The sequence below is a fragment of the Oryctolagus cuniculus genome, chromosome 18 (genome assembly GCF_051225735.1).
Source record: "Oryctolagus cuniculus isolate XC-2025 breed Fujian yellow rabbit chromosome 18, ASM5122573v1, whole genome shotgun sequence".
In the NCBI taxonomy this organism is placed as follows: Eukaryota; Metazoa; Chordata; class Mammalia; order Lagomorpha; family Leporidae; genus Oryctolagus; species Oryctolagus cuniculus.
The window spans coordinates 66,745,079-66,770,060 of NC_142884.1; the positions used below are offsets into that span (position 1 = coordinate 66,745,079).

The following is a 24,982-nucleotide window of genomic DNA, read 5'->3' on the forward strand; positions in this document are numbered from 1 at the left end:
ATAGTACTGGCCCCACACAAGTCTTTTTAAAAGAACATGGTGGCCAGCACTGAGGCTCACTAGGCTAATCCTCCACCTTGCGGCGCCGGCACACCAGGTTCTAGTCCCAGTCGGGGCGCCGGACTCTGTCCTGGTTGCCCCTCTTCCAGGCCAGCTCTCTGCTGTGCCCTGGGAGTGCAGTGGAGGATGGCCCAAGTCCTTGGGCCCTGCACCCTCATGGGAGACCAGGAGAAGCACCTGGCTCCTGCCATCGGATCAGCACAGTGCGCCAGCCAGAGCACCAGCTGCAGTGGCCATTGTGGGGTGAACCAACGGAAAAGGAATACCTTTCTCTCTGTCTCTCTCTCTCTCTCACTGTCCGCTCTGCCTGTCAAAAAAAAAAAAAAAAAAAAAAAGAACATGGTTTATTTGCACAAAACTGATCAGTTTTAAGAGATCGTTAATGCCCTTGAAGTGGTTTTGGTGGGTGTGAAACATGGTGGGAAGTTGAATTGGTCCCTCTTATTATAGTATGGAAATTAAGTCTACTTAATTTATCAATTCATGTTCATACCCTGATTTTATATACTTGTATCTGTCAGTGAACACTGTGATACTTGAAAAGGTTATTTTTATTTGAAAGTGAGAGAGACAGATATGTATAGAGAGATTTCTGTGTGCTTGTTCACTTCCCAAATGCCCACAACAGCTGGGAATGTACTAGGCCAAAGCCAACACCCCAGAACTCAATCTGGGTTTTCCACCTGGGTGGCAGGGACCCAGATTCCCAAACCATCACCTGCTGCTTTCATGGAGGCACATTAGCAGAAAGCTGGAATAGGAAATTAAGTCAGGACTGGAACCCAGGCACTCGAATATAGGATGCAGGCATCCTAAGTGCACCAAAATAAACGTTATAGTTGAGTTCCATTTATCGGGGCAGGCATGTGGCCTAGCAGTTATCATATGGATTATGTTGCTTGCATTCCACGTTAGAGTCTGTGTTCAGCTCCTGCCTCTTGCTTCTGAATCCAGCTTCCTGCTGATGCAGACCCTAGGAGGCAACTGTGATGTCTCAGTTAGATTCCTGCCACCCATGTGGGAGACCTGGATTGAGATTCTGATTCCCAGCTTCAGCCCCAACCCTGGCTGTGAACCAGCTGTTATGAGCCCTTGTCTATCTGTTCTGTCCTTTTCTCTCTCTGTGTCAGTCTCTCTCTTTTCCCTCCCTCCCCTTCCCATCCTCCCTCTCTGCCTCAAGCAAAAAAAATTTAAATTCCATTTTCATGAGCTTTTTGAAGTGCCTTCATATTTGAAGAATGAATTCCTGTGGTGAACAAAGCATGGACCTGACAGGGTACTATTTACATTAATTCTCATTTTCTCTCCATTGAGCAGGGAGCATGATTGATGCCAACCTGAAATTGCTGCAGGAAGCTGAGCAGCGTCTCAAAGCCATTGTAGCAGAGAAGTTTGCTATTGCCACCAAGGAAGGGGATCTGCCCCAGGTGGAGCGCTTCTTCAAGATCTTCCCACTGCTGGGTTTGCATGAAGAGGGATTAAGCAAGTTCTCAGAATACCTTTGCAAGCAGGTACAGACGCTGGTTGCTTGACAGGATTATATCATGATTATCTGCCTGCAGATTGGGGCCCAGCTGTGTCCAGTTTCTGTGGCTACTTTGTCTTTTCTGAATATGGTTGCCTTTTCTGTTCCTACTATGGCCTAGCAGGACTGGATGCATGTATCTGTGCAACACACCCATTGTCAGCCTACTGTGTGCTAAGCATGGCCTAGATACCAGGTGATTCATGCTTATTTCCAACAGATGAGGTGAAAATATAGGAAAATTAAAATTCAAGTTCTCTGACCAGTTGGATCACCCTTTTCAAGCTGTCAGAAATAACTATTTTTTTTAAGATTTTATTTATTATTTATTTGAGAGACAGAGATACAGTCAGTGAGAGGGAGAGACAGAAAGAAAGGTCTTCCGCCAGCGCCGCAGCTCAATAGGCTAATCCTCTGCCTGCGGCGCCGGCACACCAGGTTCTAGTCCCGGTCGGGGTGTTGGGTTCAGTCCCGGTTGCCCCTCTTCCAGTCCAGCTCTCTGCAGTGGCCCAGGAGTGCAGTATAGGATGGCCCAAGTCTTTGGGCCCTGCACCCACATGGAGACCAGGAGAAGCACCTGGCTCCTGGCTTCAGATCAGCGCGGTGCACTGGACTGGCTGCAGTGCGCCGGCCACAGCAGCCATTGAGGGGTGAACCAACGGAAAAGAAAGACCTTTGTCTCTGTCAAAAAAAAAAAAAAAAAAAAAAAAAAAAGTCTTCCGTATGCTGGTTCACTCCCCAAATGGCAAATGGCCACAACAGCTGGAGATGTGCCAATCCAAAGTCAGGAGCCAGGAGCCTTCTTGTGCGTTTTCCATGTAGGAACAGGGGCCCAAGGACTTGGCTGTCTTCTACTGCTTTACCAAGCCATAACAGAGAGCTGGATCAGAAGTAGAGCAGCTAGGACTCAAACCGGCGTCTATAAGGAATGCCAGAGCCACAGGTGGAGGATTAACCTAATGCTCCATAGTTTGTTTGTTTGTTTTTTTCTTTAAGATTTATTTATTCATTTGAATTCAGAGTTACAGGGAGGCAGAGGCAGAGACAGAGAGAGCTTGTATCTGTTGGTTCAATCCACAAATGGGCATAATGACTAGAGCTGGGCCGATCAGGAGCCAGGAGCCTCCTCCAGGTTGCCCACATGGGTGGGTGCTTGGGCTATCCTCCACTGCTTTTCCAAGTGCATTAGCAGGGAGCTGGATAGGAAGTAGAGCAGCCAGGACCTGAACTGGCGCCTATATGGGATGCCAGCACTGCAAGCGACGGTTTACCCACTACACTACAGTGCCAGTCCCAGAACTATCTCTTTTTAAGAGGGTTCTTGGTTAGGTTGAGTCTCAAAATAAGCCATACTGACCCCAAAGAGGTGAGGTCACCTAGAGTTCAGTCCTGGGAAAGAAATAGGTTTTGGTTAACATTTCAGGGCTTTCCCATCCTGACCCCTTAGATGAAGAGAAGCAAATCCAGCAGGCCTGTATGCAGAGGGTTTCTGGTTTTGTTTTGTTTTGTTATAAAATTTACTTAGTTATTTAAAAGAGTTACACAGAGAGAAGAGACAGAGAGAGAGAAGAGAAAGAGATGTTGTATCCACTGGTTCCCTCCCTAATTGGCTGCCACAGCCAGGGTTGGGCCAAGCTGAAGCCAGGAGCTTGTAACTTACTGGGTCTCCCAGGTGGGTAGCAGGTGGCCAAGCCCTTGAGCCATCTTCCACTGTTTTCCCAGACACATTAGTAGGGAGCTGGAACGGAAGTGGAGCAGCCAGGACTGGAACCTGTACCTATTATGGGATACTGCCATTGCAGCTTAACCTACTGTGCAGTAACTGCAGCCTGGGCATTTTAACTATATATTGATGTGGCCATCCCCTTTCATTCTCTCCCCCAGAAAAATTATCTAGAATGGAACATTATTCTGCCTTTAAAAAAATCCATAAAAACTTTTCAAATGAGACAATTCCATAAGTGCTGATGTATTTTACTAACATGTGACTTGTTAAATTAAACAGTCTGCTGTCATTCCTGTTTAAATGGGGTGGGAGGGCATTTGGCTCAGCAGTTAAGTTGCCACTTGGGAAGATGGCATCCCATACTGGAGTGCCTGATTCAAGTCTCAGCTCCTCCACTCCTGATCCAGCTTCCTGCTAATACACATCCTAGGAGGCAGCATCTGAAGGCCCAAGTACTTGGATCCCTGCTGCCCATGTGGGAGACCCAGACTGAGTTCCTGGTTCCTGGCTTTGGCCTGGCCTAAGACCTGGAAGAAGCTTCTGGCTTCGGCCTGGCCATTGAGGGCTTCCGGGGAGTGAACCAGTGGATGGAAGATCTTCCTCTCTCTAACTCTTTCAAATAAATAAATACATCCTTAAAAAAATAAAAAAAATAAAAAAAAAAAAAAGATGGGGCTGGTGCTGTGGCTTAATGAGTTAAAGCCATGGTGTGCAGCACTGGTATCATATATGGGTGCCAGTTCAAGCCCTGGCTGCTCGTGGGTGGCAGGAGCCCAAACACTTGGTCATCGTCCACTGCCTTTCCCTGGTCATTAATAGGGAGCTGGATTGGAAGTGGAACAGCCAGGACTTGAACCAGTGCCCATATGCCATGGGCTTTACCCGCTATGCCACACTGGCCCTCAGCCCTGGCTACTATGGGTATTTGAGGATTGAGCCTACAAATGGAAGATTTCTCTCTGTCTGTATCTGCCTTTCAAATAAAATGAAAATAAATAAAATAAAATGAAGGAAGTGGCAGTAAAGATGCATGATTGCATAAGCATAGGATATTTTGGGAAGGGGGAATTAAAAGACCAAGAGATCTAGGTAAGAAGAATCACTTTGCTGAAAACTTCTTTGTTCCTTCCAAACATTTAAGTGTTATTTTACTCATTCTAAAAAAAATAAGTAAAAATTTTTAAACAACTGCTTTATGGCATTTTTTATCAGTACTTTGCCATCTGAGACCTAGAAATGAGTTCTGCCTTCCACAGTACCTAGATTCCTTGTCAGACTCAACAAAGCACTGTGATTGATAACAAGTTACACTTGGAGAAAATTATTGAAACTAGGAACTCTTTCCCTTTGCTAATGACAGTCCGTATTTTTCAAAGAAAAGAAAACCATTCTTTTTATCTCTGAATGGAAGAAGGAGCCACCTCCATGCTCAAGTCTCTTGTCCTGCCTGAGGGGAAGTTCTTCTATGTTATGTGGGAAACATGAGAAAAAGAAAGCCAATGGGAGGCCCTTTTGGACAACTGAGACATATTTGGTATGAGATTGGCCTTTGGTCTAAGAAATACATGTGGATTTTTTTTACTTTGTTCAGGTGGCCAGTAAAGCTGAAGAGAACCTGCTCTTGGTGCTGGGGACAGACATGAGTGATCGAAGAGCTGCGGTCATCTTTGCAGACACACTCACTCTCTTGTTTGAAGGCAAGCTTTCTCCACTTGGGAGAGACTGGAGACATTTCCAGCTGACACCCGCATACTAGGCTTTCTTCTCTCCCTTCTTGTAGCTTGTGTATCTTGATTTATTGGAAAGTTAACATTTGGATTCAGTGTATGATTAGGAAAGATTAGTCCCTGATATTTTGATCTTCTCTTTCAAAACTTTATGGTAAATTCAACCCCAAAATAAATCACCAGAAAGAGAATGATGCTGATTTCCAAAGATGCTACTGTAGAAAACATTCATATGTAACTTCTCAAATGCCTGCTGATATACTAAACACTGCGTATTTACAAACATGCTTAGCAACCTCTACCACTAACCGAGCTATTTACGTTCATTTGGGGAGGTAAAGCAGCTAAAAAGGATTTGATTAGGCTCTGGGTTAGTCCTGTATGGGAGAAAGGAGTTTATTTTGTAGGACAAACATTTGGAAGCCAATCTTTTCACTTCCTTCTTTCTAGGGATTGCCCGCATCGTGGAGACTCATCAACCAATCGTGGAAACCTATTATGGGCCAGGGAGACTTTTTACCCTGATCAAATATCTGCAGGTGGAATGTGACAGGCAGGTAGAGAAGGTGGTAGACAAGTTCATCAAGCAGAGGGACTACCACCAGCAGGTGAGCAGGGGAAGCAACTGGCCATTCAGAAGCAGCTTTAACCAGGCACACTAAGTCGAATAAATTGAAGGGAAAAAAATGAAGAAGGGTGGTGCAGGCAGGAAAAAAATAAGTGCTGAGCGCAGACTGACCTCTGCATCTTACACATCGATACCAGCTTACTTTCAGCTTGAAGTGTTGTCAAGGCGATTGTGTCCTCAGCACAAGACTCAGAAGGAACTTGATCTTCCTGAGAGAACAGGAAACATTAGACCAATTATCATAGAAAGTGCAGCAGCGCCCCCTGGTGACAACCTGAGAATTTTGTTTCCCAAAGTGGTATTGAATGTCAAATAATTTGAACTTTCCCCTTAGTTCCTTAAGTGGTAAACAAAATGTTTGCTTTGTCAAAACCTAATGTTTCCGTTCTTTTAAGCAGAAAAAGTAAAAGTATGACATATAAATAGAGATGGCCTCATACAATTTTATTTATAGAATCCCCAAACTAGTAGACAGCAGTCTGTTGGAACACCATTGGCATTACTTTAAGTGCAATAATAGAGGTGAGCATTAGCATGTAAACCAAAAGCAGATCTTTGGTTCATCATCCTGAAAGCCCACCCCTGACCTAAAGGAGAGGTAAACCTAATGAGCAAACTAACCCTGAAACCCAAAGTTTGGAATGACCAACAAGAGTATTCTCATTTCTGTGGCATATTGCAGTTCCGACAGGTCCAGAACAATCTGATGAGAAATTCCGCAACAGAAAAAATTGAACCAAGGTAATAATCCTCTTTTCTTCCACCCGTAGGAATTTGAACTATAATGTGGTTCGTGTTTTTTTTTTTTAATTTATTTTTTTTTGACAGGCAGAGTGGATAATGAGAGAGAGAGAGACAGAGAGAAAGGTCTTCCTTTTTGCCATTGGTTCACCCTCCAATGGCCGCCGCGGCTGGCGCACTGCAGCCGGCGCAACACACTGATCCAAAGCTGGGATCCAGGTGCTTCTCCTGGTCTCCCTTATGGTTGCAGGGCCCAAGGACTTGGGCCATCCTCCACTGCACTCCCGGGCCATAGCAGAGAGCTGGACTGGAAGAGGGGCAACTGGGACAGAATCCGGCGCCCTGACTGGGACTAGAACCCGGTGTGCCAGCACTGCAGGCGGAGGATTAGCCTATTGAGCTGCGGCACCAGCAATGTGGTTCATGTTTTTAAAGTAGTCTCCCAACTACTTTTATTTATTTCGTAGTGGAAGATATATAAACAGAAGTATAGATGTAACATATGTGTGGTTCAAAAAGAATAATAGATTATTGCTGGTAGTTTTTTAAAATTTATTTATTTGAAAGTCAGAATTATGGGGGGATCTTCCATCTACTGGTTCACTTTCTTTTTTTTTTTTTAAGATTTATTTATTTGAAAGAGTTACACAGAGAGAGGAGAGAGAGAGAGAGGTCTTCCATCTGCTGGTTCACTCCCCACATGGCCGAAATGGCTGGAGCTGCGCCAATCTGAAGCCAGGAGCCAGGAGCTCTTTCTGGGTCTCCCACACAGGTGCAAGAGCCCAAGGACTTGGGCCATCCTCCACTGCTTTCCCAGGTCACAACAGAGAGCTGGATTGGAAGTGGAGGATCCGGGACTCAAACCAGCACCCATATGGGATCCTAGCACTACAGGTGGCAGCTTTACCTGCTATACCACAGTGCTGGCCCCTGGTTCACTTTCCAAAGGGCCACAGCTTAGGATGGGATCCTGGGACATTCTCTTAAATGGGCTGGGCTAAGCCAAAGCCATGAGCCAGGAGCTTCATTCAGGTCTCCCACATGGGTGCAGAGGCCCAAGAACTTTGGTCATCTTCTGCTGCTTTCCGAGGCACATTAGCAGGGAGCTGGAGCTGAAGCAGAGCAGCCGGGACTAGAACTGGCGGCCATATGGGATGCTGGCACTGCAGACAGTGGCCAGTGCTGGGAATGACCATTTAAGAGTATGTCCTAGAATCCCATCTGGGCTACATTAGAGATTGGAAAGCTATATTTTCTTTCACATGAGGCATAATTTATATTTAAACCACAAAAGGTGTAGGCATTGTGGCGTAGCAGTTTAGGCTGACACTTAAAACTCACACATCCTGTATCAGAGTGCCAGTTTGAGTCCCAGATACTCTGCTTCCAATCCAGCTTCCTGCTAATGCATCCTGGGAAGCAGCAGAATATACATCAAACGCTTGGACCCCTGCTACTCAATGGAAGACCTTGATGGAATTTCCAGCTCCAGGCTTTGGTCTGGCCCAGCTCTGGCTTTGAAAGCATTTGGGGAGTGAACTAGCAGGTGGAAGATATGTCTCTCTGTCTCACCCTCCCATTCAAGTTAATGAGTGTAAACATAAAAGAAGCACAAAAGAAAGTATACCTTACCAAACTCTTACTTAGGCCTTGCATAATGTTAGAGATGAAAGACTCAGGTAAAACATTTAAGTGAACAAAGTGGTTGACAGCTGTGTCTGGCTGTAACCAGGCAGCACAGCCACAATGACTGCATGACCAAGCTGACCTTTGTGGGTCCACTGGGGAGGGGAAGTTAGGGATTTTGGTGCCCTTAGTGCTGATAGCTGAGGGATCCAGTGTCCTCCTCATTGCTTCTGCTCTGTGTGTCACAGGGAACTGGACCCCATCCTGACTGAGGTCACCCTGATGAACGCCCGCAGTGAGCTGTACTTACGATTTCTCAGGAAGAGGATCAGCTCAGATTTTGAGGTGGGGGACTCCATGGCTTCAGAAGAAGTAAAACAAGGTAAAAGATGTCTCCCATAGTCTGGAAGGGCTAGATACATGTTTGGCATTTCTGCAATAGTTACATCATATATCTCTTACTAGGGAAACAAAAGGCTTGTTAGCCTCTGTGGGCCTGTGGGCAAATTGACTCCCAGGAGAAAATCTTAATTTACCACATTTTAGAATTGAACTGGACCTTTGAGACCATATAATTATTTTACAAAGAATACCAGTTTTAAATGACTTTCCTCAGCTTTTTGCCCCACAGCACACTGTCTTATCAGCTCCAGTTTAACTGTTTGTTGCTCAATTTTAGGAGATGGAAAGTACACATGATAGATCATTTTAACAATATAAAAAGGTATAGATAAGTGCACTGAGGAACTTCTAGGAAAGATAGAAATATTCCAAAACTGGATTGTGGCTATTGTTGCACAAGCGTATAAGTTATACACGTATAGTAGGTGAATTTTTTGAAATATAAATTATACCTCAATAAAGCTTTTCTGGAAGGCTTTTTTAAAAGATTTATTTATTGGCTGGCACTGCAGCTCAATAGGCTAATCCTCCGCCTGTGGCGCCGGCACACCAGGTTCTACGCCGGGTTCTATCCCGGTTGCCCCTCTTCCAGTCCAGCTCTGCTGTGCCCCGGGAGTGCAGTAGAGGATGGCCCAGGTCCTTGGGCCCTGCACCCGCATGGGAGACCAGGAGAAGCATCTAGCTCCTGGCTTCGGATCAGTGCGGTGCGCTGACCACAGCACGCCGGCCGCAGCGGCCATTGGAGGATGAACCAACGGTAAAGGAGGACTTTTCTCTCTTTCTCTCTCTCTCTCACTGTCCACTCTGCCTGTCAAAAAAAAAAAATTATTTATTTATTTATTTGAATGGCAGAGTGACCAAGTGAGATCTTTCATCTACTGGTTCACTCCCCACATGGCTGCAACAACCAGAGCTGGACCATGCTGAAACCAGGAGCCTGGTATCCACATTTCCCATGTGGATGCCAGGAACTCAAGTACTTGAGGTGTCATCTGCTGCCATCCCAGGCCCATTAGCAGCCAATTAGATCAGAAGCAGAGCAACCAGGACTTGAACTAGCACTCCAGTATGGGATGCAGGTGTCCCAAGCGGTGCCACAAAGCCTGTCCCCTCCATAAACCTTTTTTTTAAAAATAGCAAATAATGTAAAGAAGGTCTTCCACCTGCTCCCAGTTTTTCTAGCCACAATTTTTGAACGGATAGATGATATTGTACAAAAAAGTGTACCACAGTGTAGTTTCACTTACAGATTAACTCCAGGTTAATTCATGTTCATGTTGATAATAACCATTGGTTAGAGGTGTAGCTATGTGTGACAATTAAACTTCAAATTTAATCAAAATTAAATTTTAAAATCCAGTTCCTGAGTCCAATTAGCCCCATTTCAAGTTCTCATTAGCTGCCACAGCTAGTAGCTACTCTATCAAACACAGATACAGAACACTTCCACTGTTACAAAAAACTCTGTTGGTCTGTGCTGGTGAACAGAATGGAATGTTCTATATCTATTATATTTGCCTTTGCCTTGAAAACTTAGATCTCTTGACTCTTGTTACAGATTGAGTATTCCTTCTCCAAAATGCTTAGGAACAGAAATGGTTTTAGATTTTGGAGTATTTGCATATACATAATGAGATATCTAAGGAGGGGGCTCAAGTCTAAGCATGAAGTTCATTTAAGTTTCATATATACCTTATTCACATAACCTGAAGGCAATTTTACACATTTTTAGTGTGGCTGTATTTTAAAGATTTATTTATTTATTTATTTGAAAGTCAGAGTTACACAGAGAGAGGAGAGGCAGAGAAAGAGAGGTCTTCCAACCGATGGTTCACTCCCCATTTGACCGCAGCAGCCGGAGCTGTGCCGATCTGAAGCCAGGAGCCAGGAGCTTCTTCTGGGTCTTCCACGTGGGTTCAGGGGCCCAAGGACTTGGGCCATCTTCTACTGCTTTCCCAAGCCATAGCAGAGAGCTGGATGGGAAGTGGAACAGCCGGGACTTGAACCAGTGCCCACATGGGATGCCAGCATTTCAGGCCAGGGCGTTGCACTGCTGCGCCACAGCACCAGCCCCTGTGTGACTGTATTTTGACTGACATGAGGTCAGGGATGGATTTTTTACCTTGGCATTTTTGTCAGTGCTTGAAGTTTTGGATTTTAGAGCATGTCAGATTTCCAGATTAGGGATGTTCAACCTGTACTTAACACTAGAAAAGGAGTAAAACGTCTTTTGTACATAAGTGTTCACTGTAATATCCAATTACTGTGATCTCCAATAATGGCAAAACATTTGGATATTACCTAGATGTCTAAAAATAGAAGAGTCATTAAAAGAAAAAGCAGAAATTAGTGTGGGGAGCAACTGGGACTAGACTGTTACTCGAATTAAGACTTATTCTATGCATCTGCTCTCCCACAATTTGGCGCTGGGAGAGGAGAAAACAGCTTCTACACAGCTGCCTCCAGTTCAACCAATAAACAGCAGGACCTGCTCCTGATTGGAGGAGAGCAGCGTACTCGGCGTGTGGGTAGCAGAGTTGGGATTGGTGGAGGAGGACTATAAAGGAGGAGAGAGACAACATGCACCAGGAACACCTGAGGAACACCTGAGCAGCCCCCAAGAGAGCCGGCCGGTGGTGTGCCGCTCCCCCGCGGAAGTGGGGAAAGTGGCGGGGGAACCGCCCTTCCACGGAGGTGGAAGGGTCGGTAGCCAACCCGGGAAGAACCAGCAGCACACCCGGGAAGGGCCGAGCAGAGAAAAGAACAGCGCAGGGTCTTGTGTCGTTCCTCCACAAAGAGGGGGAGCGACATAATGGTGCCGTGACTCGGATAGAAAGCTTAGGAGACATAATGGTGCCGTGACTTGGATATGAAGCCTAGGCAGGGTTCAGTGTCGCTCCTCCACGAAGAGGGGGAGCGACATAATGGTGCCGTGACTCGGATAGGAAGCCTAGGAGACATAATGGTGCCGTGACTCGGATATGAAGCCTAGGCAGGGTTTAGTGTCGTTCCTCCATGAAGAGGGGGAGCGACAAATTAGCCACCTGATACAATGCTACATAACCATTAAAAATAACCAAAAAAAGTACAAGAGATATGTAAAATATTTATGAAATGATTTTTAAGCAAAATATAAAACAATCTTTATTATGATCATAACCATGTAAAATATGTACAGATTTGGAAAAATGATTAGAAAACAGCCTGAAAAAAATGAAAAGGGTTGCTGTTTCCCACAGGGATGAAAAGTGAGTGTTCCTGTCTTGATTATCCCTTAGAGCACCAGAAGTGTCTGGACAGACTCCTCAATAACTGCTTACTGAGCTGTACCATGCAGGAGCTCATTGGCTTGTACATTACCATGGAGGAGTACTTCATGAGGGAGACCGTCAATAAGGTAGGACATAGGACACAGCTCTTGGAAATGGGGCGTCCTCTCTAAGAAGCCAGCCTGAAAGAAATGGCCAAGACATGTCATATTTCTTGATCTTGCTTTGAGAGTACTCTTGCATGCAGACTGAGCGGCATTGCTTTTTATGGATAGAGGGCATCTTTGGAGTTGTCAGGCTCTTTGTATATCCAGCTGGGACTTTCCCAAGGCTTACCAAAGAACAGCTCACTTCCTGGGGAGCCTACGTGTTCCCTGCCTCCCTGGAGGTTTGTGAGTGAGGAGTCTCTGGAAAGTGGGGACTCTCATGATGACTTACATCCTGCTTATGGATGTCTCCATGGTAAAAGCCCTAAAAATTTAATTTCCTTACAATGATCAATAGGGAAGTGAGCTATTTTGGCAAGGAGGATTCACACCAAGCTGTGACATAATAAATTGCTTTGAAAGAAACAAAGGTAAGGTACAGAAAAGGCAACAGAGTCAGGGTCTGTGTAACTGGGCCAAGCCAGAACGTGACATGCAGGATTGGGACCCTCACTGGATGCTCTGCCTTTTTGAGTAGGCTGTGGCTCTGGATACCTATGAGAAGGGCCAGTTAACATCCAGTATGGTGGACGACGTCTTCTACATTGTTAAGAAATGCATTGGGCGAGCTCTATCCAGTTCCAGCATCGACTGTCTCTGTGCCATGATAAACCTTGCCACCACAGAGCTGGAGTCTGATTTCAGGTACAGTTGACTCCCTTTCTTTTTTCTAAACACAAAGACCCTGGTTTTGTTTACTTCTGAGACTTGTGTATTTATTCATTTTTTTCCTAGTGATTCTAGCTTTATATGGGGTTTAAGCTTCTGTTCCTAGCACAACATCCTTGGTTCCAGGCATCCCTCTACATCCTGGATATCTTTAGGGCTAAATACCTGCTGTGGATTGCACTGAAGGGACTCTTGGCCCTCAGACCTAGAAAAGAAAACAGACGATTCAGGTGAAACCAGCAGTTATAATAATAAGCATGGTTACCATTGCTATAGGCCAGGCACTGTGCTAATCTTTTGGTCCTTTTCAGTCCTAATAATAACCCTATGAGGTAGGCACTGTTAACGATATTTTATAGATGAGGAAATGAGCTTAGAGAGATTCATCCCTTGTCAAAGATCACATACCCTCGAAGTAGTGGTATACAGGGTCCAGAACTGACTGACTCAAAACCCAGTCTGTCAGCTCCCACTGTGGAAGTGGCTTTCACAAAGCTGTACCACCTCCTGTTGGAGCTCATCCCTCTGTTCTTATCATCTCAGCATCCTTGAGGAGTGTTAGCCACTCTTGTACCCCAGCTCCTACATTCTCCTACAGTATTCCCCTAAAGGAACAATGGGTGTTGCTGGGTCAGGGTGGTGGGTCCTCTGGTCCTGCTGACCTAGCGGCTAGGTTGAGCACTGCCATTCTGCCCTCAGGGATGTTCTGTGTAACAAGTTGCGGATGGGCTTCCCGGCCACCACCTTACAGGACATCCAGCGTGGGGTGACAAGCGCCGTGAACATCATGCACAGCAGCCTCCAGCAGGGCAAGTTTGACACAAAAGGCATCGAGAGCACTGATGAAGCCAAGCTGAACTTCCTGGTAGGTAACCCCTGGCTCAGTTTCTGTTGAGGGGTTAAATAATGACCTCTGGACCACAGTACAATCAGCTTTGAGCCGGAGACTTTCCTCCAGTGTCTGTATAGAAGGAAAACTTCTTTTAAGGAGAGTTCCTCTGAGAAAGCTCTAGAATCATTTCTCACTGAGGGACTTTGAGCAGCCTGAGCCAGGATATGCACTGTTCTCTGCCAGGTGGCTGGGCTTTTCAGTTCTCTCTGTGTGCTCATTCCCAAGAGCACTGCCCAGTGTTCAGTGACCCCATGGCTTGCATATGGCAAGAACTGAAAGGTACATCTTCCCCAGGCCACCAGCCCATTTTTCTGAGGGGAGACCTCCAGCATGGATGGGTGCCAGTCCTTCCATCCTACCAGGACTCCCTTTCTAGCAATTTCCTCTGGAGAGGTGACCCCTTATTAAAGTCCACAGTTATGCAAATGTGACTATGAATAAGTAGTGAGTCTTTCTAGTTGTGTGACAGCTGGAGAAGGAGCAGCTTGGAAGGATGAAAGCTTCTGTACAGGTACCAACAGCCAGTTTGTGAGGGGCCAAGAGAAGACAGGAGCTCATGAGGACTCTTGCACACACTCGCATGGCAGACAGGAACAGCACTCTCACAGGTCCATTCCTTCCCGTTCCCCACATTGGCCAGCCTCTGGGGCTTCTGAGCTCCTGACTTTTTGGAGCCTGAAGGAAACATCTAATAGAGCTCTCAACCATCAGTCCACAAATGGGGTTGTATGCAAAAATGTGTGCATACATTCTTCTTGAATCAGGGTCTTAGCTTTTATCAGACTACTAAAGGGTTCTGTGACCCCCAAATTTTTTTTTTTTTTTTTTTTTTTTTTTTTTTTTTTTTTGACAGGCAGAGTGGACAGTGAGAGAGAGAGAAACAGAGAGAAAGGTCTTCCTTTGCCGTTGGTTCACCCTCCAATGGCCGCCGCGGCCGGGGCGCTGCGGCCGGCGCACCGCGCTGATCCGATGGCAGGAGCCAGGGGCCAGGTGCTTTTCCTGGTCTCCCATGGGGTGCAGGGCCCAAGCACCTGGTCCATCCTCCACTGCACTCCCTGGCCACAGCAGAGGGCTGGCCTGGAAGAGGGGCAACCGGGACAGAATCCAGCGCCCCAACCAGGACTAGAACCCGGTGTGCCGGCGCCGCTAGGCGGAGGATTAGCCTAGTGAGCCGCGGCGCTGGCCCATGACCCCAAAAATTTAAGAGATCTTGATTTCATAGACAGAAACCCAAACTTGCTAGTATCTACCTTGCCCCCCTACAGGGAAAATACAACAACTAATCAGATTCCATATGAAGGCTATTTAGGCAGTTCTGATCTCTTCCTATCATTGAAAATACTAGGCATGGGTTCTGTTGGTCTGGAATGTCATGGTTATTGCCCAAAAAAAAATCTATTGCTTTTGAAGTATAGTACCTTTAGTAACTGCCAAAATGTCTGACAGCCAGCATCATAGGATCATGAATTGACTTACTTTTTTTATTTTGTTTGCATTCTACCTCGTTTTTGTTTTTAAACAAAACTTCCATTCTTTTTTTTTTTTTTTTTTTTTTCATGCTTAGAAACATTCATTGACTCCTTGATATGTACCACATCAAAGTCAGATGGTTCTCCTGGTCATTTCTGTGCAGCTTACTAAATCTTGTTGTTGTTGTTGTTTAAGATTTTTATTTATTTATTTGACAGGTAGAGCTACAGACAGTGAGAGAGACAGAGAGAAAGGTCTTCCTTCCATTGGTTCACCCCCCAAATGGCCGCAACGGCCAGCACTGCGCCGATCAGAAGCCAGGAGCCAGGAGCTTCTTCCTGGTCTCCCATGTGGGTGCGGGGGCCCAAGCACTTGGGCCATCTTCTGCTGCTTTCCCAGGCCACAGCAGAGAGCTGGACTGGGAGAGGAGCAACCAGGACTAGAACCAGCGCCCATATGGGATGCCAGTGCTGCAGGCGGAGGATTAACAAAGTGTGCCATGTCGCCAGCCCAGCTTACTAAATCTAATCCACCCTAGCTTTCCAGTCCTATGCCCCACTGCTTGACTGTGTTCATCCCCTAGGCTGGCCAGCTTGTGTTAGCTCACTTGCTGCTCTGTGAGGACCTCCCACTCAGACAGTTCCCTTATTTAAGAGCCCAGAAGATAAGGCTGGAAAAAAGGTGATGCTAAATGCTTGGTGACAGGTTTCCAGGTTTACTGACACCAAGTGCTTAAAATGTCATCACTCTCACTGCAGGGCCAGTTTTTTATGTCACCTTGATTCATTTGCCTGTCAAGACGAATTCCCCAACTATACTGACATATCAGTTGCCACGAGTGGGATAAGCCCAGTGAATCTAGCTTACAAGAACTGACAGTACAAGGGGAACTAAAATCAATACTGTTTGAACCCAAATCCATTTTCCCCTGTGACAGTTATCCTTGGTGCCCTTAAATGCTTGCAAATATTTATGTGTGGCCTTCATCCTTCAGCTGTCAGGACAGTGCAGTTACTTCCCTGCTAACTTGTTATGTTAGCCACCTCGTGTCGTGGCACATTTAGCCTTACCCATCTGCAATCAGGGTGTCCTAAACAGAATTGCTGGTACGGTTTTTCAGTATTGACTGTAGGACACAGGCAGGAGAAGCAGTCTGGGGAAGACAAAAGATTTCCTAATCTCAGTCCCTTGGGCTCTGGGATACCCTGTTTAATCTGAAATGTTGAAGTTTCTGACCATTTATTTATTTTAAACAGGTTTCTCTCTCTCTCTCTCTCTAAGATTTTATTTATTTCTGTGAGAAGTTAGAATTACAGAGAGATGGAAAGACAGAAAGGTCTTGCATCTGTTGATTCACTCTCCAGATGGCCACAACAGCTGGAGTGGGCCGATCCAAAGCCAGGAGCCAGGAACAGCTTCTGGGTCATGTGTAGTGGGTAAAGCTTCCACCTGCAGTGCTGGCATCCCATATGGGCACCAGTTTGAGTCCCAGCTGCTCCACTTCCAATCCAGCTCCCTGCTATGGTCTGGGAAAGCAGTAGAAGATGGCCCAACTCCTTGGGCCCTTGCACCAGCATGGGAGACCCAGAAGAAGCTCCTGGTTCCTGGCTTCGGATAGGCGCAGCTACAGCCATTGCAGCCATCTGGCAAGTGAACCAGTGGATGGAAGACCTCTCTCTCTCTCTGCCTCTTCTTCTCTCTGTGTGTAACTCTGACTTTCAAATAAATAAATAAATCATTTAAAAAAAAAAAAAAGACTCACAATGGCTGGGATTAGGCTGGGTCAAATCCAGGAGCCTAGAACTTCATTCAGGTCTCCCATGTAGGTGGCAGGGGCCCAAGCACTTGGGCCATGTTATGTTGCTTTCCCAAGCACATTAGCAGGGGGCGGAGTCAGAATTGGAACAGCTGGGACTTGAACCTGCACCTGTATAGAATGCCAACATCACAGACAACAACTTAGCCTGCTATACCATAATACTGGTCCCTGACTCAAGTCTTAAAGATTCACTCTGTCCAACCTCAGCCCAGCCTTCCTGACCATGCCATCCAACATACCAGATCAGGGACAGTGGGATCCTCTCACTGTAATGCCTGCCATTTACAGCCTCTAGGTTTCTGTGCTCAAATCACAGCTGTGCTCAACATGGCATTCACTTCCTGAAAGACGCCTCAGTGCCACTCCATTGTCTACAGGACAAAGGCCCACTATTCAGCACAGCACCCGAGTCCCAGTCAGCCCTCACCAGCCTCTGTAGCTATGTGTCTAGCTACTTCCTTTCACATGTCTGTGAACTGACTCTGCTGATCTCCAAATAACTTCTGTGGTTTTCTACCAGTCTTCATTTGCTTATATGCATTATCCCTACTCTAGAACATGTTTACTCACTCATTCAACAAATATTTATTGAGAAACTTCTGTATATCGGTACTGTTCTGGGTTCTAAAGCTGTGCCGCTCAATGTGGTCACCAGTAGACACAGGTAGCTATTTGAGTTTACATTTAAGTTGAAAACCCAGTTTCTTTTTTTAAACTATTTATTTGAGAGGCAGAGTCACACAGAGAGAAGGAGAGCCAGAGAAGGAGCAATCTTCTCCTCCTGGTTCATTCCCCAAATGACCAAGCTGAACCAGGAACCTGTAACTCCATCTGGATCTCCACGTGGCTGGCAGGTGCCTAAGTCCTTGGGCTATCCTCTGCTGCCTTCCCAGGTGTATTAGCCAGAAACTGGATTGGAAGTGGAGCAATGAGGACTCAAACCCAGCATTCAGATGGAATGCCAGTGTTGCAGGTAGTGGCTTAACCCACTGTACCACATTGCCAACCCCAAAAATCCAGTTTCTTAGTTGTACTAGCCATATTTCAGATGCTCAAGAGCCACACATGACTGGGAGCTACCCTAATGGACAGTACAGGTTTAGAATATTTCTTTTTTTTTTTTTTTTTTTTTTTTTTTTTTTTTTTTTTTGACAGGCAGAGTGGACAGTGAGAGAGAAAGACAGAGAGAAAGGTCTCCCTTTGCCGTTGGTTCACCCTCCAATGGCCGCCGCAGCCAGCGCGCTGCAGCCGGCGCACTGCGCTGATCCGAAGGCAGGAGCCAGGTGCTTCTCCTGGTCTCCCATGGGGTGCAGGGCCCAAGGACTTGGGCCATCCTCCACTGCACTCCCGGGCCACAGCAGAGAGCTGGCCTGGAATAGGGGCAACTGGGACAGAATCCAGCGCCCCGACCGGGACTAGAACCCAGTGTGCAGGCGCCGCAAGGTGGAGGATTAGCCTATTGTGCCGCGGCGCCAGCCGGTTTAGAATATTTCTGTTATAAGAAAGTTTGGAGGATAGCCTTTAGCCTCGTGGTTAAGATGCCCATATCCCAGATTGGAGCATCCATCTGGGTTTGATACTAACTCCAGCTTCTGATTCCAACTTCCAGCTAATGCAGACCCTAGGAAGCAGTGGTGATTCAAATATTTAAGTACTTGCCTCCCATATGGAAAACCCAAATTGAGTTCCTAGCTTCCAGCTTTGGCCCAGTCTAGTCCCAACCCCTGTGGTATTTGGGGAGTGAACCAGCAGATGGGAGCTCTCTATTTCTGTCTCTCTGCCTTTCAAATAAATTACTTAAAATTTTCTTAAAAGGAAACACAGGGAACTGGACAGTGCTATACTACAGAAACAGCATTGAAGGTGACAGGCTAGATCCCTACCTTCATGGGATCTCATTCTAGTGGAAACATAGATAGGAACAAATAACCAAGGAATATCATGAAGTCCTAGGTACTATGACAAAGGTATCAAATAGGACAATGAGCTGAGAAGAGGTTGATGGGGTAGAGTGCACTTGCCCTCCATTCCCATCAGGATTATGTTCAAACTTGTAAGTTTCATTCAACTGCCAACTCTTCCATGTAGCCTTCTCAGACCAAAGCATTTTTTCTTTCCTCTAAATGGTCGTGGCAGTTTGTGCCTTAATTTTATCACATGCTGCATTTTATGATTGGGTTTCTGCACTTAGTCTGTGAAGTAGGTGACTTGAGAAAGAAGGAGCCCCAGAGTTGGAACAGCTAGTTTCTAAATCTTGCTCAGCTTTGTGATCTTGTCACTCTGAAATATTTTTTTTAAGATTTTTTCTTTTAATTTGAGAGGCAGAGTTACTGACAGAGAGTAGGAAGGACAGAGAAAGATCCCGCTCGTTCACTCACCAAATGGCCAGAACGGAAGATCTGAAGCCAGGAGATTCTTCTGGGTCTCCCACATGGGTGCAGGGGCCCAAGCACTTAGGCCATCTTCTACTGCTTTCCCAGGCCATTAGCTGGGAGCTGGATCAGAAGTGGAGCAGCCAGGACTTGAACCAAAGCACATATGGGATTGCTGGTGCAACAGACGGAGGCTTAACCTACTATACCACAGCACTGGCCCCATCACTTTGAATTTCTTTGTGAGCTTGTCACTACTTAACATAATACATGTATTTCTTTACTATCTGACATCTCTTCTGGAATGTCAACATTAGAAAGAGGAGGGCTTTGTATTTTGTTGACTGTTTTCTCCTCAATGCCTGGCACATCATAAGCACTCAGTAAATATTTTCTGAATTAATTGTTGGTGCCCAGTAGTGAGCCATTTCACCTTTTAAGGAGTCTAATTTTCTTCTCCTACAAACTGGGCCCAGTAACACTTGTGTTGTAGGAGTACTTGGCAGAGTCAGTAAGATAACAAATGAGAAAACGCCTCACAGTTGGCAGGCTCTCTGGAAGCCTTTCTGATCAATGTCAAACTTTGCATCACTGACCTGGACTTGGCAGTTTTGAGCACTAGAACTTATCCTGTCTTTGTGTGCCTGAGCCATCTCTGCTCTGTAGGTAACACAGAGCAAGAAGACCTGAAATCCAACTTAGTCTCAGTGGCATTGTTGCCTTGTTGCCAGCATTAGGACAAAGTATGAGGCTGGTTCACCATTCTTGGTAACCCAAGATCTGAACATTTGCCTGGTGACGGTGGAGCAGACTTTCCTTAGCCTGCATCTAAACTCCAGCCAGCCCTCCTGTGAGCCTGATAGACTACAGCTGTCAGCCAGTTTGGCATTGGAGTAGGTAGCGAGTCTGCAGTGCAAGAAGTCATGGTCTTTCTTCATCTCCTAGGTGACGCTGAACAACGTGGAAGTCTGCAGTGAAAACATCTCCACTCTGAAGAAGACGCTTGAGGTATAGGAAACACTGCCTATCAGCTTTCAGCAGCCTCTCCATACACTCATCCTGGTAGGGGCTGGAGCACTGTCTGACATGAGGCCACTCTGCCGGGATTCAGTGGTGATCCGCATGGAAACAAGGAAACTCTGGACCAGTGGGGGAAATCCCTGGCCCATGAGTTGGAAGATCAGAAGCAAATTAGAGCTTCTATCTCACACACATTTGGCGTGTGACTTTGGCAAGTCCCTTAAGTCTCTGAGCCCCACTCAGTTCTCTCATCAATCAGTAAGATACAGAGCTCCATCTTGCCCCGCTTGGGTTTGTTAGGTGGCCTAATGAAAAAACAGTGCTGACAGCACTTTATAACACAGTCTTTTATGATGGAGCTGTTGTAGCAAACCCTGTACAAAGCTGGTTGGTGTTGTTTTTTAAAGGATGACAGAAGGGTACAGGGGAAATTCCTTGGGTTTTGAAATCACATACCCTAGAGTTCAAACCTCCACTTAACCACTGACCAGTTATCTGTCCCTGGACAAGTTCTGTAACCTCAATCTCCTCATTTGTAAAACAGGAATAAAGACCTGTGTCCCTCAGGGCTGCTGTGAGATGAATGGCAGAATATAAATCACTTGGTACATGAAGTGCATGCATGCAGTGTTCCTTATAAATTGCGCAGTTAAAAATGATGGTGTGGAGCAGTCCCTTTGTTAAATATTAGAAAATGAGGGGCCCAATTCTTCCTGACTTCTAGGCTGAGATTTTGAGAAAGGAGAGGGGCCTGGATGGTAGTTACTTGAAGAAGGTGCTTTGCAACAGAGGCAGAGGGATCAGCGCACACCTCAGCTGACCTGTGGGCACAGGGCAGAGCAGTTGGAGGGGAGGGAGCCACAACACAGGAAAAAAAGGATCTAATGGGGCTCCTGGGGGAGGCTCAGAAAGAACTGTCAGATGTGAACTATGTTACATATTTACCCTCACTGAGGCCTTAAAGTGGAATAAAATAAGCAGTATTCAGATTGTCCCAACAGCATACTTGTTATGTGTTCAGCAAGGTGGCTGTCATTGTTTTTAGGTCATGGCATTTTAGGTGGTATTCCTCTGCATCAGTCAGTTGGATTTTCAAGTAAAATTTTGAAAAATGTTAGACATTCATAACTGAGCCAGTGGAATTAGTTAAGTGAAAGAGAAGATGGATAGCAAAGAGCTGGGCAAACAATTCCTGTAAATCCCACCCCCTTAAATTTGCATTTCACAGAGTCTTTCTCAGCAGCCATTGAGATAGGCAGGACAGGTGATGTGCTGTCCATTGTACAGATAAGGAAGTGAGTGTGGGAGCTGCTGTGGGAGCGGAGGCCTGCTTGCTAGATCTGTCCTGTTGCAATTCTTGCTCACTGCCACCTCTGTGGCCCTAGTAAGGAGGCTACAAAAAGTGGGGGCAGCTCTTGGCAACTTAAAACACTGTGAACTTCACACAGCTCCCCCTGTGGCATTCTCTACACTAGGCTATCGTGTCATGATTAGGAACAGGCACTTCAGAGCCAGAACTCCTGGAATTCTCACCAGAACTTAATGTTACACAACCTACTAATGTGGCACTGGGAAGTTATCAACTTCTCTGCACCTCAGTTTCTTCTGTCTGTACAATGGCAATAATTATAGTATGTACTTCATAGGATGGGTAATTTTCTTAAAGGTCAAAGTATTTCCAGTATCTTTTTGTTTCCTTGATTTGTTTTTAAAGGATGATAGGTATTTTAATGAAAGTAAAATTTTAGAACAGGACCTGGCACACAATAAGTGCTTAAATCTTAGCTACGCCTATGAGGATTTCCCTTTGGCAGCCCAATAAAAGCATTCCAGAAGCAGAAACAGCAATGGCTGGTGCCTCCTTAGTGTCTACCACGTGCTAGGCACTGGGCGCAGCACTTTGTCCATCATCTCATACAATTCTCACAAGAACCATGGGAGCAGGAATTTGTGTTCCCATTTTATAGACAGGGAAATTGGAGCTTTTAAACTTCAAATCATTTGCCTAAGTTCAGTCAACTAATATATGATTGAGTCAGGACTTGAACCAATGAACGTAAGAAATCTGGCTTTAAAGCTATGAAAAAATGTTCAATATTTTGTCTTTGCTTCCCCCTGACACCCTTACATTACCAAAGGGGAGGTGGGAGCCACAAGGGGAGTGACCAGGACGGAATCCAGGTTCTGTGAAGGCCATCCAGGGCTCTTGCCTACTCTGCTCCCTGGGAAGGCTGGAGTAGGAGAAATGGCCAGCTGTATATTGGTCTCCAGTGCCTCTGCTCACTCTCCCACAACCCAGGCATGCTTGGGAGTCTTACAGCAATGTTCTCTCTTAGAGTGACTGCACCAAGCTGTTCAGCCAGGGTATTGGAGGGGAGCAGGCCCAGGCCAAATTTGACAGCTGCCTTTCTGACTTGGCTGCCGTGTCCAACAAATTCCGAGACCTCTTGCAGGTAAGCCCCAGGCTCAGCTGCTGAGTGGGTCCTGTGCCTGTGTGTTGCTCTGGGAAGACTGTTAATTTGCTTTTTGTGGGTTCCACTGTGGATAAGGGAACAGGAAGAAGGGGTGACAGAGTAGCATGCAGAGTTGCGCAAGTCCCTTGAGACTAAAGGCTCCTTTAGTTTTTTAGCTGTGCATTTGTCACATTTGATGAGAATTGCCACAATGACAAGAGCCTTCAGAAACATGCTCAGAGGAAATGGATCCTCCTGGTTACCTTGACCTTAGCCACAGGTGTTGCTAAGCACCAGGCACTCTGAAATTTCTTGAAAGAGTTTACCAGAACCACCTCAGGGCGTCATCTCTACCCTAGACCTGGATCAGCACAGATCTGGAAAAAGCCATGTTGTTCTCAGCTGCTTTTATTAGCATTACCTGTTATGTTTCCAACAAGGCCTGCAGAAGGCCTCAAAGCTGGAAGAGCACCCTCAGTCCAGGGATGAATAAAGCAGAAGGGGAGGGCATGGGGCCTGTACCTCGTGCGTCTGATCTGTCTCTGCCTTGTCCTTGTGCAGGAAGGGCTGGCAGAGCTCAACAGCACAGCAGTCAAGCCGCAGGTGCAGCCTTGGATCAACACCTTTCTGTCTGTCTCCCACAACATCGAGGAGGTCAGCCTGGCCACAGGCAGCCGTCAAGCCCAGGATTAGCGTTCACTCTTGCCCTCAGAGACTAGGTCCCTCCCAGGAAACAGCTGGTTCCCACCATCGTGAGGGCTCAGAGTGAACCTCTAAAGGGAGTTTGTTTTAATCTGACTCAGTCTCTGTTATTGAGGCTCTTTTTGTCTCACCTATCATAGACGTAAGAGGTTGTTTTTTCCCCCTTAGTGATTTCTGTCCTGTAGAATTTGAAATTCAAGGGGCAATAAAAAGTGAGGAGCCATACCATACTTTGTGGGCCACTGCTGCAACCCAGGGTTGTTTGCTGGTCACAGGTATGATGCAGCAGCAGTTTCTGTTAGCCTGAGTGTCCAGGTTGTTTTTTTGGTTGTTGTTGAGTTTTCTAATTAATTAATTTATTTGAAAAGCAGAGTGACAGGGAGAGAAAAAGAGAGAGAGAGCTTCCATCCATTGGTTTACTCTCCAAATTGCCTGCAACAGCCAGTGCTGGGGGAGGCCCAAGCCAGGAGCCAGGAACTCTATCCGGGTCTCCCATGTGCATGGCAGGAACCCAAGTACTTGGGCCATCAGCTCCCTTCTATGCACATTGGCAGGAAGCTGGATTGGAAGCAGAGGAGCTGGGACTCAATCCCAAGCACTCCGTGATATGGGTTGGGGGCATCCCAAGCATTGGTTTTTTTCTTTTTGTTTTTCATTTACTTATTTATTTGATAGCAAAGAAAGCTCCCATCTGCTGGCTCACATCCCAAATACCCATAATAGTCTGGACTGGCCTAAGGCCAAAGCTAGAAGCCAGGAAGGCAGTCTTAGTCTCTTAGCTACTGGTGAGCCATCACCACTGTTACCCAGGAAGTTAGGGTGAAGTAGTCAGAGGCACATATTGCACTCAGGCACTCCAGAATGGGATGTGGGCTTCTTAACCACTAGGCCAAATGCATACCCTCAAGCTGGTTTTAAACTGAAGGAGTCTGAAGCCACAGGGAGGAAGGTCCTCTTACCATCAATTTCTCAGAAGTCTGAGGTTGGCAGGGTTGAATAATACTTAGAAAGAAGCCATGGTAACCCCTTTTGCTTCCTGACAATAGGAAGAGTTCAATGATTATGAAGCCAATGACCCTTGGGTCCAACAGTTCATCCTTAACCTGGAGCAACAAATGGCAGAGTTCAAGGTGAGCAGGGTCTAGGGGTCAGCTTACAAAATTACTCACCCTTGTCCAAACTAGGAGTCTACAGCTTCTAACCACACTCCTGCTAGAGACCCTGAAAGCCCTTCGAAGCCCCAGCCCTCAAACGCTGGCCTGTGGCCTCACTGGCCCTGTGAAGACTCCAGTGTAGAGATGAGGGGCTGGACAGGACTTATGCTAATGACAAGCTTTTTATATGCAGGCCAGCCTGTCCCCAGTCATCTATGACAGTCTGACTGGCCTCATGACCAGCCTTGTTGCTGTTGAGTTGGAGAAAGTGGTGCTGAAATCCACCTTCAATCGGGTAAGTTCAGGAGTACAAGGGTCCACAGCTCTTGTTGTATTGCCTGGGAGGAAGACAAGCCATGCCATGTCGCCTCAGGACTTGTGTCCCCTATCTGCTCCCTGTAGACCCTATGTACCTAAGCCTAGTCCTGCCTGTTTCTGAGGCCCTAAAACAAATACCACCTGAGACCCTGCTACATTTGCCACCCAGCTCTGGGGGCAATTGGAGGGCAATTCTGCTGGGC

The 24,982-nt window shown here is 46.2% G+C and overlaps 1 protein-coding gene across 1 annotated transcript in view; it reads left to right on the forward strand.

Moving 5' to 3' along the window:
- COG4 (component of oligomeric golgi complex 4) overlaps nucleotides 1-24,982 on the forward strand; it is a 35,504-nt gene that overhangs the window by 9,582 nt on the left and 940 nt on the right. Inside the window, exons 5-17 of the mRNA XM_002711714.6 lie at nucleotides 1,378-1,571; nucleotides 4,903-5,008; nucleotides 5,489-5,646; nucleotides 6,349-6,407; nucleotides 8,282-8,415; nucleotides 11,714-11,832; nucleotides 12,389-12,555; nucleotides 13,279-13,444; nucleotides 20,078-20,140; nucleotides 22,489-22,605; nucleotides 23,167-23,259; nucleotides 24,354-24,437; nucleotides 24,655-24,756. Coding sequence (XP_002711760.1) covers nucleotides 1,378-1,571; nucleotides 4,903-5,008; nucleotides 5,489-5,646; nucleotides 6,349-6,407; nucleotides 8,282-8,415; nucleotides 11,714-11,832; nucleotides 12,389-12,555; nucleotides 13,279-13,444; nucleotides 20,078-20,140; nucleotides 22,489-22,605; nucleotides 23,167-23,259; nucleotides 24,354-24,437; nucleotides 24,655-24,756 — 1,562 coding nt within the window. The remainder of the gene's footprint in view (nucleotides 1-1,377; nucleotides 1,572-4,902; nucleotides 5,009-5,488; nucleotides 5,647-6,348; nucleotides 6,408-8,281; nucleotides 8,416-11,713; nucleotides 11,833-12,388; nucleotides 12,556-13,278; nucleotides 13,445-20,077; nucleotides 20,141-22,488; nucleotides 22,606-23,166; nucleotides 23,260-24,353; nucleotides 24,438-24,654; nucleotides 24,757-24,982) is intronic.